Source organism: Anomaloglossus baeobatrachus, chromosome 12, assembly GCF_048569485.1.
Source record: "Anomaloglossus baeobatrachus isolate aAnoBae1 chromosome 12, aAnoBae1.hap1, whole genome shotgun sequence".
NCBI classification, from domain to species: Eukaryota; Metazoa; Chordata; class Amphibia; order Anura; family Aromobatidae; genus Anomaloglossus; species Anomaloglossus baeobatrachus.
Genome location: NC_134364.1, coordinates 103,589,944 through 103,606,394, shown reverse-complemented (window position 1 = coordinate 103,606,394; position 16,451 = coordinate 103,589,944). Strand labels below are relative to the sequence as shown.

Genomic DNA, 16,451 nt, shown 5'->3' with positions numbered 1-16,451 from the left:
ACTGATGTTATGTTATACACCGGGGGCAAGGGGCCAGATGTTATACACCTGGGGTGAGGGGCTGGATGTTATACTCCGGGGTGAGGGGCTAGATGTTATATACCATGGATTGAGAGGCGGTTATACACTGAAGGCGAGGGGCCAAATGTTATACACCAGGGGGGTGAAGGGACGAATGCTATACACCGACGGCAATGGGGTCAGATGTTATACATTGGGGGCGAGGGAACGGATGTTATACACTAAGGGCGAGGGGCCAGATGTTCTACACCAGGGGGGAGGGGCCAGATGTTATACACCGGGGGTGAGGGGCCAAATGTTATACACCGAGGCGATGGTCTGGATTTTATACACCGGGGGAGAGGGGCTGGATGTTATACACCGTCGGCAATGGTCTGGATGTTATACACCAGGGGCGATGGTCCGGATGTTGAACACCGGGGGCGATGGGCCAGTTGTTATACAATGGGAACTATGGGGATTTATGTGATACACCGGGGGGCAATGAATTCAATCATTAAGGCAAGTGTCCACGTACGTTTTTTCATACAGTGTATGAGACTGTCCAATCAGAGGTTGGCGAGCCATCTTCTGAACCACTACCGGAAAGGTTTAAGTTGATTTTATACCATATGGTTTACTCCTATCGATACCAAGCTCCAAATACAGATTTTCTTCCAAGACTTTTCCATGACCTTCAATTAAAATTAAATTTCTCACATCGTTCCTCTTTTAATTTTGAGGTTTTCTACAGAGCTGGAGGAAATGATATTTCATCAGAATGTGGTTCATTTCTACATATGTAACCTATGAATCAAAGTCATGTTAGATCAATTCTTCTTGGTTTGGAGTAAGGAGGGTGAATTGTATTCGGTGAAGACTTCTATATGGAATTTCTCTGCCTTCCTAAATTGGATTCACAAGACTTTGATAGGATGCTGATCTGGTTGATGTTGTGGATTTCAGGAGCCTTAGGCCAAAGAGGTAGGTCAAAACCTCAACTTCTGCATGAACAATTACCAATTTTTGTTTGTTAAGTTTTTTCTCCACCTTCCTCCGAGAGCCATAACATTTATATTCTTCCACCGATATTATCATATCACATTCTGCATTTTTTGGTGACCTAAAAAAACGAAATACAGGCGTTTTCATTTTATTTTTTTTCTCTTTTACGGCTTTTACTGTTTGAGGTTGACTAATTTTATATCTTGATGTTGATGTTTATGTTTTACATTTTCTATTTCTTTACTTTTAAAAGTGAAAAAAGGTGGGTGAATACTATTTATTTTTCATTTTTTATTTATTTATTTTGATCCTCCTGGGAATTTTGAACCTGTGATGACCTAATCACTTGTTCTATATACTATAATACCAAAAAAGGGGTTGTCCAGAGTTTAAAAAAATATTGTTAATAAGGCTCAGATTGCTTAAAAGAGAAAGTAACTAGTATTATTAAAAAAAAAACAAAAAAAAAACAAAACAAAATCAGTAATGCATGTGAAAATATTTATTATACCATAATATAATAAATATTTTTCACATGACTTACTGGTTTCATAAAAAAAAAAAAAAAAAGTAATACTAATTACTTTCTCTTTTCACCAATCTGAGCCTTATTAAAATGATGTTTTAATCCCTGAACCCTCACCCTTCCGCTGGCTCACCAGGGATTAGAATACCCGTGCCTCAGAGCTTCCAGGGCTACTTACTCCAATCCAGCAGCACCCTGCTTTCGGCGGACACCCACCGAGAATGGAATAACACCGAATTTAGGAAGCTGGCTGAGGACCGCAAAACCTGTAGTCAGGTGACTTGATTGTGCCAAGCTGGATTCCTTCCTTAGGTAGTCCTTGATATCTCAGCCGAATCCTTGCATTTGATTCTGAAGTCCATGTAGTATTATAATCCAGGTTCGATTATGGCTTGCCATTCGGATCCACAGGTACTAGTTTGGTAGCATGTAGCAAGAGTCTCCCTGAGCAATGGACAGTCCTCCACAGAGGAAAAAGTAATTACACAATTCTTATTAAAAACATTTTTTAGTTGCTCTACACTCTTAAGAATAAATTAAGATTTTAAACTTAAAGAGAACCTTCCTCCAGGGTAATTTTTGCCCTTTCTTTATTCCCTCTGTTCCCCTAAGTATTCTAGCTTTTTAAATCCGCAATACGGTTCTAGAGATGTGTGCTAATTTGTATAGTGTTTACTAAGGGGGCGTGGCTCACAGGATAATAATGCAGAGGAGCCTAAAGACACGCCCTAGAGGATCCGGTGAGCAATTCCTCCTTAGTGAATGGCCTGTATCTCCGTAACCATATAGTTGATTTAAAAGAAAACAAAAACTGAATAATTAGGTGAACAGCGCAAATAAAATAGGAGCAAAAACTGGACACTTTTTGACCCAGTGAAATGTCTCTTTTAAAACCCCTTTTCTAAGGACTAGATTTATGATATTAGACAACCCCCTAACAATAATATTAAATTATTGTTTTCTTTTTGTATACAGATATGGAAGACAAACTGTTTGCTTTTCCAAAGGAGTCGTCCACCTCGTATGTTAGGCTACTACCGGAATATTCTGGCCCGTTTAGCGAAGCCACCGTCTGCATGAGATTTCACTCAAATCTGACCCGAGAATATTCCTTATTTTCATTGGCCACTTTGAGTAGACACAACGCCTTTCTCCTCTATTACTATCCAGGCAAGAGAAATCAATTTTTACTATCGGTCGATAATGAAGACCACTATTATGATTTGCAGGGCAATAATTTTACAGAATGGACCAGCATTTGTGCCACATGGAACTCTTCCACCTGGGTGTTGTGGATCGATGCGACAAAATATAATAAAAATGGGAAACAGAAAGACGTGAAGATCAGCGCCAACCCTATCATCATTATTGGTCAGGAGCAAGACTCTTATGGAGGAAATTTCAAAGCATCCGAGTCCTTTGTAGGAGAGATAACAGATGTTAACATGTGGAATAAAACTCTGACCGATGAGAATATTATGGATTATTTTGCCACTGATGAAATGAGCGGTAACATCATTAACTGGAACGCTTTGGATTACAAGGTTTTTGAAGATGTCAACATACAACCATATGTAGATCCCTATCCCTGTATATCTGTATAATTCTAGGTTGTGACCACAGTAATGTCTTGCCATGGTACTGTAAACATCTCTGCTCCAGAAGGATGAAACCTGTCTCTGAAGTACCACCTTAGTGTCAGTGTCTGACCCTTACAACGTTGTTCTTCATCAGTGAAGGGTTTTTATGCAGAGCCTTATCTTTAATGCGCATGCTTGACCTCCTCTTCATTGATTGTCCATGGAATTGCCGGTAACAGTTGGGGCACTCTACTTAACTTTTTCTGGTGGTCCCGTAGAGCCTTAGTGGAACAAGAGGAGAAACACACGCACATAGACTGTATTTAAGTTTTCCAAAGCCTATGTTCTTGTAATCTCTGGAATTGCCATCATTAAAGGGGTTAGTCTTTTTTAGAAAACTCTTGCTCCTTGACTACAGTTTGTTTTACAGTTATTTTCTATCCTTTCCATTGGGGACAATTTATTACATGGCTTGATACAGGTCAGAAATTGTGTGTGTGTGTGTGTGTGTGTGTGTGTATATAATATATATATATATATATATATATATATATATATATATATATATATATATATATATATATATATATATATATATATACACTGTTTTAATCTTTGACTGTTTTTTTCATGACAAGTGTTATTACAGTAAAATTAGATTTTTGTTTTAGTACATTTAACTTGTGACAGCTACAGTAGCCAGTACAACTGACTAAGCTATATGCGATACGCGCACAGACTGACGAAGTCCACTTACATGGCATTTGGTGTGTATTATACAAGAGTTCAGCTTCTTTTTCGACCTGTGTTTACACTCCTATTGTTTTAGGGCTTACTTAAGGCCATGACAGACATTTTTGAACTTACATTGAACAATGTAAAACCATTTCTTGTGCAGTATACTGTTTGATTGCTATAATTGTTATGCTTAATATTGTATTATGCCATTTGTGCACCTTATAAATATGACACCTTATAATATCAAATAAGGGAAAATTGTAGTTTACTACATTGGGGAAGTAGATCGAGTTTCCTCCCTTTTTAGTTTCCATGATGGAGTGAGTGGTGGGGTCATACTATTTTGTTGTTGGGATGGTAAGCTTTATTATGGATGCCAAAAGGCATAATGATAATTTAAAAAAACCCACAATGATATAAAACAGTAGGTGGAAAGGTGCTAATTCTCCATTCGCATTAGGCCTTGCCTCCAGTTGGGTCTTACCGGACAGGACTACCAAAAGCGATAGCTGGTGTTTTAGGCCCGACAGCTTCTAAAGCAGGTCAGAAGTTTTATTTTGATAGTATCTGTCTTACTTTTTTTACAATAATGCAAAGGAAACAGAATTGAGGAAGAAGAATGATGCTTAATGCTTTTGTTGAACCTTGTGGTTATGTTGTCACCAAGGCGGGTGGTCTGGAGCAATTCTAGAAAAACATGTAGAAAAACATTTAAAATTAAGGACAGCAGAACAAGAAAGTTTCTGAATCTTTAAATGGGGTTACTCGGGACTTTAGCATTTTTTATTATGGGGCTAAGAACTTATCAGCAAGTTGTCACACAGATTTCTACAAAATTCGCCGACTGTCATGGCGTCGTCAGGATCTGTTCAGACTTCTTATTCTGACACTACGTCCAATAAATTCTCTGGTGTCTGTGATCAACACAGTCAGACTAGAACATCGATCTGCAGAGTGGTAGTTCATAGGCAGGCTAGCAAGAGTTAATCTCTGCTTGTCTCCTTGTTAGTCTCTTTTGATCACGTAAATACAGTTAGGTCCAGAAATATTTGGACAGTGACACAAGTTTTGTTATTTTATCTGTTTACAAAAACATGTTCAGAAATATATATAATATGGGCTGAAAGTGCACACTCCCAGCTGCAATATGAGAGTTTTCACATCCAAATTGGAGAAAGGGTTTAGGAATCATAGCTCTGTAATGCATAGCCTCCTCTTTTTCAAGGGACCAAAAGTAATTGGACAAGGGACTCTAAGGGCTGCAATTAACTCTGAAGGCGTCTCCCTCGTTAACCTGTAATCAATGAAGTAGTTAAAAGGTCTGGGGTTGATTACAGGTGTGTGGTTTTGCATTTGGAAGCTGTTGCTGTGACCAGACAACATGCGGTTTAAGGAACTCTCAATTGAGGTGAAGCAGAACATCCTGAGGCTGAAAAAAAAGAAAAAATCCATCAGAGAGATAGCAGACATGCTTGGAGTAGCAAAATCAACAGTGGGGTACATTCTGAGAAAAAAGGAATTGACTGGTGAGCTTGGGAACTCAAAAAGGCCTGGGCGCCCACGGATGACAACAGTGGTGGATGATCGCCGCATACTTTCTTTGGTGAAGAAGAACCCGTTCACAACATCAACTGAAGTCCAGAACACTCTCAGTGAAGTAGGTGTATCTGTCACTAAGTCAACAGTAAAGAGAAGACTCCATGAAAGTAAATACAAAGGGTTCACATCTAGATGCAAACCATTCATCAATTCCAAAAATAGACAGGCCAGAGTTAAATTTGCTGAAAAACACCTCATGAAGCCAGCTCAGTTCTGGAAAAGTATTCTATGGACAGATGAGACAAAGATCAACCTGTACCAGAATGATGGGAAGAAAAAAGTTTGGAGAAGAAAGGGAACGGCACATGATCCAAAGCACACCACATCCTCTGTAAAACATGGTGGAGGCAACGTGATGGCATGGGCATGCATGGCTTTCAATGGCACTGGGTCACTTGTGTTTATTGATGACATAACAGCAGACAAGAGTAGCCGGATGAATTCTGAAGTGTACCGGGATATACTTTCAGCCCAGATTCAGCCAAATGCCGCAAAGTTGATCGGACGGCGCTTCATAGTACAGATGGACAATGACCCCAAGCATACAGCCAAAGCTACCCAGGAGTTCATGAGTGCAAAAAAGTGGAACATTCTGCAATGGCCAAGTCAATCACCAGATCTTAACCCAATTGAGCATGCATTTCACTTGCTCAAATCCAGACTTACGACGGAAAGACCCACAAACAAGCAAGACCTGAAGGCTGCGGCTGTAAAGGCCTGGCAAAGCATTAAGAAGGAGGAAACCCAGCGTTTGGTGATGTCCATGGGTTCCAGACTTAAGGCAGTGATTGCCTCCAAAGGATTCGCAAACAAAATATTGAAAATAAAAATATTTTGTTTGGGTTTGGTTTATTTGTCCAATTACTTTTGACCTCCTAAAATGTGGAGTGTTTGTAAAGAAATGTGTACAATTCCTACAATTTCTATCAGATATGTTTGCTCAAACCTTCAAATTAAACGTTACAATCTGCACTTGAATTCTGTTGTAGAGGTTTCATTTCAAATCCAATGTGGTGGCATGCAGAGCCCAACTCGCCAAAATTGTGTCACTGTCCAAAGATTTCTGGACCTAACTGTATGCTCCCCTCCTAAATGTGTTGGCTAGATCCTTCTTTCTATGCCAGCTATAGTTTACCTTAGCTGGTCAGGTGAGGGGCGGTGATAAAGACTATCAGGTTATTGCGGTACTTGTTGCTGGGAGCAGTTGTGGAGTTAACCCTTGTTGCCTTTTGTAGTTACCTTCCTGCTCTTGCTTTTTTTCTTGAGTCTCTCATTGTCTATTCCTGTGTGTGTGTGTGTGTGTGTGTGTGTGTGTGTGTGTGTGTGTGTGTGTGTGTGAGTGTGTGTGTGAGTATGTGTGTGTGTGTGTGTATAGTATGTCAGAGTTTTGTTTTTCCCCTGTCTGTCTTTTTATGTGTTTCCATTTCACTCCTGCCCCTTCCTTCCCTGGTGGGAGGTGGGAATCAGATTAGTTCTGATCAGGAGCATTGTCAGGCATGGCACTCTTTACATACCAGCACAATGTGTCTGTAATGTAAGAGCATACAATGCACATTGAAGTAGAGAAAATTCTTCCATACCTACAAGTATAGCCTGTCGCTTGTACCTTAGCTGCCTTCAATTATACAGGTTGAATGTTCAAATGTCACACACAGTTTTGCACAAACTTCGCTGACTGTCATGGTGGCGTTGGGCTCTGATCACATTGCAGATTTTGACCCTCTGCTCGATGGTTTCTCTGGTGTCTAGGATTATCAAAGGCAAACTCGGTAGTTGACCTGCTGTGTGCTGATTCATAGGCAGGCTAGCAAGAGTTAATCTCTGCTAGTCTGCTTGTTAGGCTCCGGTGATCACATGTTGTGAGGAAGCCAATTACATCTACTCTCCTCCTATTTATGCTGGATAAAATCTATCCATGCCAGCTATAGGTTATTCTGTGTTGGTCTGTGAGCTTTGGTGTCCCAGACTTTCTGTTGAAAGTGTGGGTTTTTCCTTGGAGTGGTTGTAGTCTTTACCCTTGTTGTCTTGTTGCTTCCTTCCTGCTCTTTTTTTCCTCCTTATCTCTTATTGTCTTATCTGTCTATGTGTGCGTGCTGAGTAAAACAGTTTTGGTTTCCCCTATCTGTTTATTTTTGTGGTTTTCAACACACTCCTGTCCCATCCCTCCCTAGGGGAATAGAAAGAGAAAATAAGATGAGGACTGGTCAGGAGCAGGGAAAGGAAGGAGACTCAGGCCTCTCCACTATTAGGAGTATTCATGAGGTTAGGGATAGCATAGGGCACCCAAGCCTGAGGGTCAGTTTAGGAGTCATTGTGACATCAAATCCTGGTGAGACTAAAGGCCCCGTTACACACAACGAAGTATTAACGATATATCGCCGGGGTCACAAATTCCGTGACGCACATCCGGCATCGTTAGCGACGTTGTTGCGTGTGACACGCACGAACGACCGTTAACAATGGAAAATACTCACCAAATTGTCCATCGTTGATTTGTCATTCATTTTCAAAAAATCGTTGATTGTAGAGGACGCAGTTTGTTCGTCGTTCCTGAGGAAGCACACATCGTTATGTGTGATGTGGCACCCTGGACTAGCCACACACCCCCACCCCGAGGGCAGGCACATCAGCCAGACACAAAATCCTTGTTGCCTCCCTCCAGGGGCTGATGTCCACACCAGGTGGGGTGGAGCCAGGTGGTTGGCCCCACCCACAGAGGAGTTCACAGTCCTGGAGGCGGGAAAAGGAAGTCAGTTCAGTTAGGAAAGTGCAAGAGTGAGGAGTGAAGTAGTTGTAGAGGAGTAAACGGACCGTGTCCGGGTGTGTGGCCCGGGCACTAAGAGCAAGGTTGGCAGACGGTGGTGGCCGTCTGCAGGAGAGGCGAATCAACGCGGAACCGTAGGACTGGGGGTTGGGCGGTGGCCCGCCGGTGCCGAACCGGGGAGCGAAGTGAAGCCAGCACACACAGGCAGGGCCTGCGGACCCCGACCAGGCTTGGAGCCGCCGACAAAGGTCAAATCCGTTAGTGACCGGAACCCCAGGGGTTTCCTAGCAGCCAAGACCCAATAGAAGGCAACCGTCCAACCAGCAAAAGGAAATACAGCTACCGCCAAAGCTAGGATTCCAAGGGCCAGAGCCTGCGGGCAAAAGGGCTCCTCCGGCACATATATACGCTGGGGAGCGGGTTACCGGTGGGAAGCCACCGGAGCCGAACAAACAATAAGGTGCAGGAAAAGGCAGCCACCACCAACCGTCCGGGAGAAGCCACAGCAGCCGGCTGCGGGACCCGTCCATCCAGCCGTTTGGTTTATTAGAACACAACACATGGGAAAGAGTGGGCACAGCTACACCAAACATGTACTGGAAAATCCAGAATAATGGAATGAAGCAAGAGGAGTCCCTTGTTGCATGCAAAAAGTGTGAAAAAGTGTATTAATAACACAGAGAAATATTATTCAGAACACTTAAAACTGGGAAAGATCAAACCCATGAACAGTTTAGCACATCACCACTAAAACCTCATGAAATAATGCAGATGGAGCAAATCACATAGGCTCAAAAATAACAGTACCAGAGAACAGTATACAGCAATACATGGTCACCAAATGTAGGACTAACATAAATATGGTACAGATCAGAGAGAGCCAATACAATACCAGATGAGTAAATAATGAGAGAGGAAGTGTGGGTGCGCCTGCCCCACGCGTTACGCCACCATTTTACCCCTGATGAAGCGTGGGGCAGGCGCACCCACACCTCCTCTCTCATTATTTACTCATCTGGTATTGTATTGGCTCTCTCTGATCTGTACCATATTTATGTTAGTCCTACATTTGGTGACTATGTATTGCTGTATACTGTTCTCTGGTACTGTTATTTTTGAGCCTATGTGATTTGCTCCATCTGCATTATTCCATGAGGTTTCAGTGGTGACGTGCTAAACTGTTCATGGGTGGATCACCCCTTCGATCTTTCCCAGTTTTAAGTGTTCTTAATAATATTTCTCTGTGTTATAAATAAACTTTTTCACACTTTTTGCATGCAACAGGGGACTCCTCTTGCTTCATTCCATTATTGTGGATTTTCCAGTACATGTTTGGTGTAGCTGTGCCCACTCTTTCCCATGTGTTGTGTTCTATGTTCTATTTATGGGTTGGAGCACACTTCCATAATCTATTTATTCAAGGTGGTGCCGTCCCCATTTGTTTCTTGTTTGGTTTACTAGAGACTTTGCGTACATTTGTGGCTGAGTGAGTACAACCGTGCCACCCGGCACCGCGCTGCGCAGTCCAGGCGACCCTGCACCTTGCCAACCCTGCCTCCCCGTCACCTCAACCGGGCCCCGGGACCACCAACCCCTACCCACGAAGGAGGAAAACAACATCCCAGCTGCTCCCTACCATCGCTCCCGGGATCCCTGTCACCAGCACCGGTGGTGCCCACCTTCACCACAACCCGTGGGTGGCGTCACAGACTAAATCCCCAAACTACCCCCCCCTTCACTCACGGGCGAGGAGCGCCGCTCGAGTCCCCGGATCCGGCCCACCGCTCGAGCCACCGAGCAGCCGCAGCAGCAGCACCGGACCCGAGCGTTAGCGAGCGCAGCGCCCTGCCGCCCGCGACATGTGACACCTTGGGAATGACGAACTACAGCTTACCTGCGGCCGCCGGCACGGCAATGAGGAAGGAAGGAGGTGGGCGGGATGTTATGGCCGCTCATCTCCGCCCCTCCGCTTCTATTGGGCGGCTGCTTAGTGATGCCGCTGTGACGCCGCACGAACCGCCCCCTTAGAAAGGAGGCGGTTCACCGGACACAGCGACATCGCTAGGCAGGTAAGTCCATGTGACGGCTCCGAACGATATTGTGCGCCACGGGCAGCGATTTGCCCGTGACGCACAAATGACAGGGGCAAGTACGCTCGCTAGCGATATTGCAAGCGATATTGCTGCGTGTAACACCCCCTTTAATCTCAAGCAAACGGAAGAATTGTTTATTTAATTGAATTTAAATACAGAGAAAGCAAAGAGATGTGGGCCCCGAACCTTGAGGAAGAATTACAGAGTAATCAAGATGGCAGGAGAGAAGACATCGCACAGTAAGAATGAGTGAAATTTGGGACACAACCCTGACCTCCTGAATTTTATACACCAGAGGGGCCAGATGTTCTACACCGGGGGGCGAGGGGCCGGATGTTATACACCTTGAGTGAGGGGCCGGATGTTATACACCGGGGGCGAGGGGCCTGATGTTATACACCGAGGGTGAGGGGCCGGATGTTATACACCGAGGGTGAGGGGCCAGATGTTCTACACCAAAGTGAGTGAAAGTTGGGACACACCCCTGACCTCCTGAGCCGAGAGGCTGAATTTTATACACCAGAGGTGAGGGGCCGGATGTTATACACTGAGGGCGAGTGCCCATTTGTTCTACACCAGGGGCGAGGGGCTGGAGGTTATACACCGGGGGTGAGGTGCTGGCTGTTATATACCAGGGAGATGGACCAGACATTCTACACGAGGGCCAAGGGGCCAGATGGTATACACCAGGGCAAGGGCCGGATTTTATACACAAATGGGTGAGCGGACCAGGTGAAATGCACTAGAGGTATTGCTCCCGGAAGTTCTACACCGGGGGAGAAGAGGCTGGACGTTATACATCAGGGGCAAGGGGCTGAAGGAAAAACCTGAGTTTGATTATTAAGATAAGTGTCTGGATACTTTCCTCCATACTGTGTATGAGACTCTCCAATGGTTAGCAAACCATCTTCTGAACAGCTACCGAAATGTTTAAGAAGTTGAGCTCCAAACAGAAATTTTCTTCCAAGACTTTTTCATGACCCTCAATTAAAATGACATTTTTCCCATTGTTCCTCTTTTAATTTTGAGGTTTCCTACAATACTGGAGGAAACTGTATTTCATCAGAATGTTTTCACTTATTAATTCTCCCTAGTTTGGACTAAGGATGGGCAATTGTATTTGGTGAAGACTTTAATACTAAAATACTTTGCCGCACTAATCGGATTCACAAGACATTGAAAGGATGCTGATCTGGTTAATGTTGTGCATTTCGGGAGTTTTGGGTAAAACAGATAAGTTAAAATCTCTTTAGTTCTACATGACCAATTTCCAGTTTGTGCAAATTTGTTTTTTCCCCATCTTCTTCATAAGCAGTAGAGTTGAGCGATGTTCGAGTCGAACGGTTTGCCAATTTCATGTTGGAGTGATTTTGTGGGGTGTTCGAGTCATTTGACGAACTCGAAAAATTTGCTTAAAGCTCGGCAGTTCGAGTTACAGTTCGAGAATGGTTCGATCACCAAAAGCGTGGCTTTTCACAGTAAGTATGTGAGCACGTTGCGTATCTGCATGCGTCCTGCGTCCCCAGCATAATACCTCTCTCTTTCCTACTCACCGATCACGGGCGCGATGCTGCACGGCTGTCACAAATCTGCGGCGGCTTTTCCTCTTTTGAAAATGGCTGCCGCTTCATTATTCAATCAATTATTCCGTGCTTTCCCCGCCCACCGGAGCCCATGATTGGTTGCAGTCAGACGCGCCCCCACGATGAGTGACAGCTGTCTCACTGCAACCAATCACAGCCGCCGGTGGGCGGGTCTATATCGTGTAGTAAAATAAATAAATAAATAATAACAAAAAAAAAATGCGGTTCCCCCCATATTTGATACCAGCCAGGATAAAGCCACACAGCTGGAGGCTGGTATTGTCAGGATGGGGAGCGCTACGTTATGGGGAGCCCACCACCCTAACAATATCACCCAGCAGCAGCCCGGAGTTGCCGCATCCATTAGATGCGACAGTCCCAGGACTCTACCCCTCTCATCCCGCATTGCCCTGGTGCGGTGGCGATCGGTCTAATAAGGAGTTAATCATGGCAGGCGTCTCCCCGAGATACCTTCCATGATTAACCTGTAAGTGAAAGTAATGAAACACACACAGCGAAAAATCCTTTACTTGGAATAAAAGACAAAAAAAACCTCATTTACCTCTTTATTAATCCCCAAACAACAATCCAGGTCCAAAATAATCCACACGACACTGTCAGCTCTGCTACATGAAGATGCAGGGAACACCGTAGAACACAAGCGCTCTGTGTCCTCTCCACGTAGCACCTGAAGTGAGCCGCGCTGTCATTGGAGACTTCAGTCTGCAATGCAGACGTCAAAATTACCAAATCTGCCTATGTTTCTCATTAGAGGCAGTGGCTCAATGGATAGAGCTCTCGCCTAAGGAGAATTAGTTCACGAGTTCGAGTCCTGGCCGTCCCAGTAAAGAATTTAATTTATTTTTAATTTTAAATTATAATTATTTATTTATAATTATAATTTAATTTAATTATGCACTGAGGGGAGGAGCCTGACATCAGCTGTGAGCCACGGGACACACCTCTAAAATCGGAGCAGTTCACGGAATGAGGCTGCATTACTCTCTCCTCTCTCTTCTCTCTTTCTATTTTTCTCTCTCTCTCCCTCTCTCTCTCTCCTCTCTTTTTCTCTCTCTCTTTTTCTCAGTCTCTCTTTTTCTCTGTTTCCCTCTCCTCTCTCTCTTCTCTCTCTCTTCTCTCCTCTTCTCTCTCTTCTCTCTCCTCTCTCTCTTCTCTCTCTCTCTATCTTCTCTCTCTACTCTCTCTTTTCTCTCTCTCCTCTGTGAGACTGTGACCGGGGTTATCTATGACGGCCGGTATGTCTCGCCCCGGTTGTGCTCACTCCATGATAGAAAGTACATCCACTCTAGGGTTAATGCTGTTTCCCTACAGGCTGAAGGAAGGGTTAAATGGAAACAGGAACGAGGGGCAGGTGTGCCGGGTGTGAGGGAGTGATCACAACTCCCTGAGTCTCTGCTGGAGAGACATGTATATTGCTGTGGATTTTTGTTTGGACATTAAACACCGTGTGCTGTGAACCTATATGCCTGGATCCCGTGTCTTCTGCTGCGCAGCCGACCGCGCTACCTCACATATGGTGGAGAATGCGGGCATGCCAGCCCGGTGAGGTGTACTTCCTTTTCTGGTGATCCGGTAGCACATGTCCTGGATTCAAGCAGCTATACTACGACCCAAACCCAGCGACGCCATGGAGGACATACTAAGGCATTTGGCTCAGGCTAATGCACAGCAGCAGCAGGCTAATGCACAACAACAAGAGGCTAATGCACAGCAACAACAGGTGAATACCCACCTGCTCCGGACGTTGGAGCAACAGCAGCAACAGCACCAGCAATCCTTGAAATTGCAGGAAAAAAGGCACCAAGAACAGATGGTTCTCCTGGCCAAGTCAATCCGTGCCGGACCGGCAGCAACAACCCCGGGACCGGGTGACGACGGCAGCGTCCGGAAAGCGGTGAGACAAGCGTTGCAAAAGATGACCCCGGGGGATGATGTGGAAGCGTTCCTGGCAGTGTTTGAGCGGGTGGCCGAGCGGGAAAAGCTGCCGACCCCCCAGTGGGCTGAGGTATTGTCGCCCTATCTGACGGGGGAACCCCAAAAAGCGTACCTGGACCTCGGTACCGAGGACGCCATTGACTATGTGACCCTGAAAGCCGAAATACTGGCTCGGTTGGGGGTGAATACCTATGTACGGGCTCAGCGGGTAAATCAGTGGTTCTATGAGGAAGCCAAACCCGTACGCTCCCAGGCCTATGACTTATTACATCTTGTAAAAAAGTGGTTGCAGCCTGACACTCTGAGCCCGGCGCAAATGGTGGAAAGGGTAGTAGTGGATCGTTTTGTGCGCACTTTACCCGTCACCGTTCAACGGTGGGTAGGACTGGGTGACCCGAGTACCCTGGACCAATTAGTGTCCCTGGTAGAGCGGCATGTGGCTACGCAGGACTTGATACGGGACACTGAGACTTTGCGTACCGCCCGTCGGTCCGGCCCCTCCAAGCCTAGGGCCAAGGACCCACCGCCGACACCGGTACAGGAGTCCGCTACCATCCTGGCTGAGGCCGCGCCCGCCGTTCCTGAGGTCCGGAAGGCCATGTACCCTAAACGACAACTTGTCAAGGGGGTTTCCTTCCCTATTAGATGTTGGCGGTGCCAGCGGGTGGGACATATGGAAGCCCAGTGTCCCCTGACCACGGAGCCCATGGATTGTGGGGTTACCCGGCGGGGTTCAATGTATGCTCAGGTGGTGTGTACCGCTGACCTGGTTCCCCCAGAGACTGAGCCCCACTTGTGCCAAATACAGGTGAATGGATGTCCGGTTACAGGATTGTTGGATTCCGGAAGCTTAGTGACCCTTGTGCGATCCACCTTGAGGGCTAAAGTAAAGGCCACAGGACGTACCGTGGGGGTGGTTTGCATACATGGGGACCGCCGAGACTATCCCACGGGGATTGTCACCATCACAGCACCTTGCGGTCAGGTGCAACATGAGGTGGGACTGCTTAACACTCTTCCTTATGACGTGATCCTAGGACGGGATCTGCCCTATTTTTGGACTTTATGGAAGGGAACCCCTAGGTCCCCTCCGATATTGGTCAGTCCGGGGCCTGAGCCCTACAATCCTGAATCCGGGACACCTGCCGTAGGGGTCCCCATGATAGGGACAGAATGTGAACCCGATAGGTCGCCCCTAGAGGTATTGGCAGGAGAGGCTGAGACGGTCGAGCCCATCCCGGACTTGGAGGCATCCCCGGATGCGTTTGGGACAGCCCAACTCCAGGACCCTACGTTAATACATGCCCGGAATAGGGTGTTAGTAATTGACGGGGTGGCCCAGCTGCCCGGTGCCCAGGTAAGGTACCCCCATTTCGCTCTTAAACAGGATTTACTCTACCGGGTAGATGAAATACGGGGCGTGGGGGTGGAGCAGTTGGTGGTGCCCCAGCCGTATCGCCGGCGGGTCCTCGACTTGGCTCATAAACATCTGATGAGTGGCCACCTAGGGGTCAAGAAAACGCAGGAGCGAATATTGCAAAGGTTCTATTGGCCCGGGGTCTTTGGGGAGGTAAAACGGTTCTGCGAAACCTGCCTGGAGTGTCAGCTTACCGCACCACTGGTCCACTTTCGCAGTCCGTTGGTGCCGTTACCCATTATAGAAGTCCCTTTCGAACGGATAGGGATGGATCTGGTGGGGCCCCTCGTAAAGTCTGCTCGAGGGCACCAACACATCCTAGTGATCGTTGACTATGCCACCCGGTATCCAGAGGCGATACCTCTCAGACATACTGCGGCGAAGCTTATAGCTCGGGAGTTGTTTTCTGTGTTCTGCCGGGTGGGGTTGCCCAAGGAGATCCTTACGGATCAGGGGACCCCATTCATGTCTAAAGTGACCAAAGAACTATGCCGGCTACTCCAGATCAAGCAGTTGCGTACGTCTGTGTATCATCCTCAGACGGATGGGTTAGTAGAACGATTCAATAAAACCCTGAAAACCATGCTAAAAAGGGTGATCTCCAAAGACGGGAAGGACTGGGATATGATGCTTCCCTATTTGATGTTTGCCATCCGAGAGGTGCCCCAGGCATCCACGGGGTTTTCGCCTTTTGAATTGTTATACGGGCGACATCCCCGGGGATTGTTGGACCTGGCAAAGGAAACATGGGAGCAAGAGCCCACCCCCCATAAAAGTGTGATTGAACACATTTTAGGAATGCAGAACCGCATAAGCGCGGTCATGCCAATTGTGAAGGAGCATTTACAGGAGGCTCAGGCCGCGCAAAGCGGCCGCTATAATAGACAAGCCACCGTGCGGACCTTTAAACCCGGGGATCGGGTGTTGGTATTAATCCCCACGGCGGAGAGTAAATTCCTGGCTCAGTGGCAAGGCCCCTACGAGATAAAGGAAAAAGTCGGGGTGGTCAACTATAAAGTATTGCAGCCCGGTAGGCGGAAACCTGAACAAATATACCATGTCAACCTATTAAAACCGTGGCAGGAACGGGAAAGCCTGATGGTTGAGTTTCCCCCATCTCCCTCCTCTTCGGGTCGTTCACTCCCGGCTTCAGCGACCTCCGGAGAGGACGAACCGGAAGTAAGGATCGG

At 46.2% G+C, this 16,451-nt stretch overlaps 1 protein-coding gene across 1 annotated transcript; it reads left to right on the top strand.

The window, feature by feature from the left end:
• Positions 1-864: 864 nt before the first annotated feature.
• On the top strand, positions 865-3,560 carry LOC142257833 (serum amyloid P-component-like). Its single transcript, XM_075330073.1, has 2 exons — positions 865-984; positions 2,507-3,560. The coding sequence occupies exons 1-2, from the start codon at positions 888-890 to the stop codon at positions 3,133-3,135; spliced, it is 726 nt and encodes a 241-aa protein (XP_075186188.1). The 5' UTR covers positions 865-887; the 3' UTR covers positions 3,136-3,560.
• The last annotated feature ends 12,891 nt before the right edge of the window (positions 3,561-16,451 follow it).

Coding starts and splice junctions, on each gene's coding strand:
- LOC142257833 (XM_075330073.1), top strand. CDS start 888: ATGGAATTTCTCTGCCTTCCTAAATTGGATTCACAAGACTTTGATAGG. Junction 985..2,506: donor AGGAGCCTTAGGCCAAAGAG/GTAGGTCAAAAC, acceptor TTTTGTATACAG/ATATGGAAGACAAACTGTTT.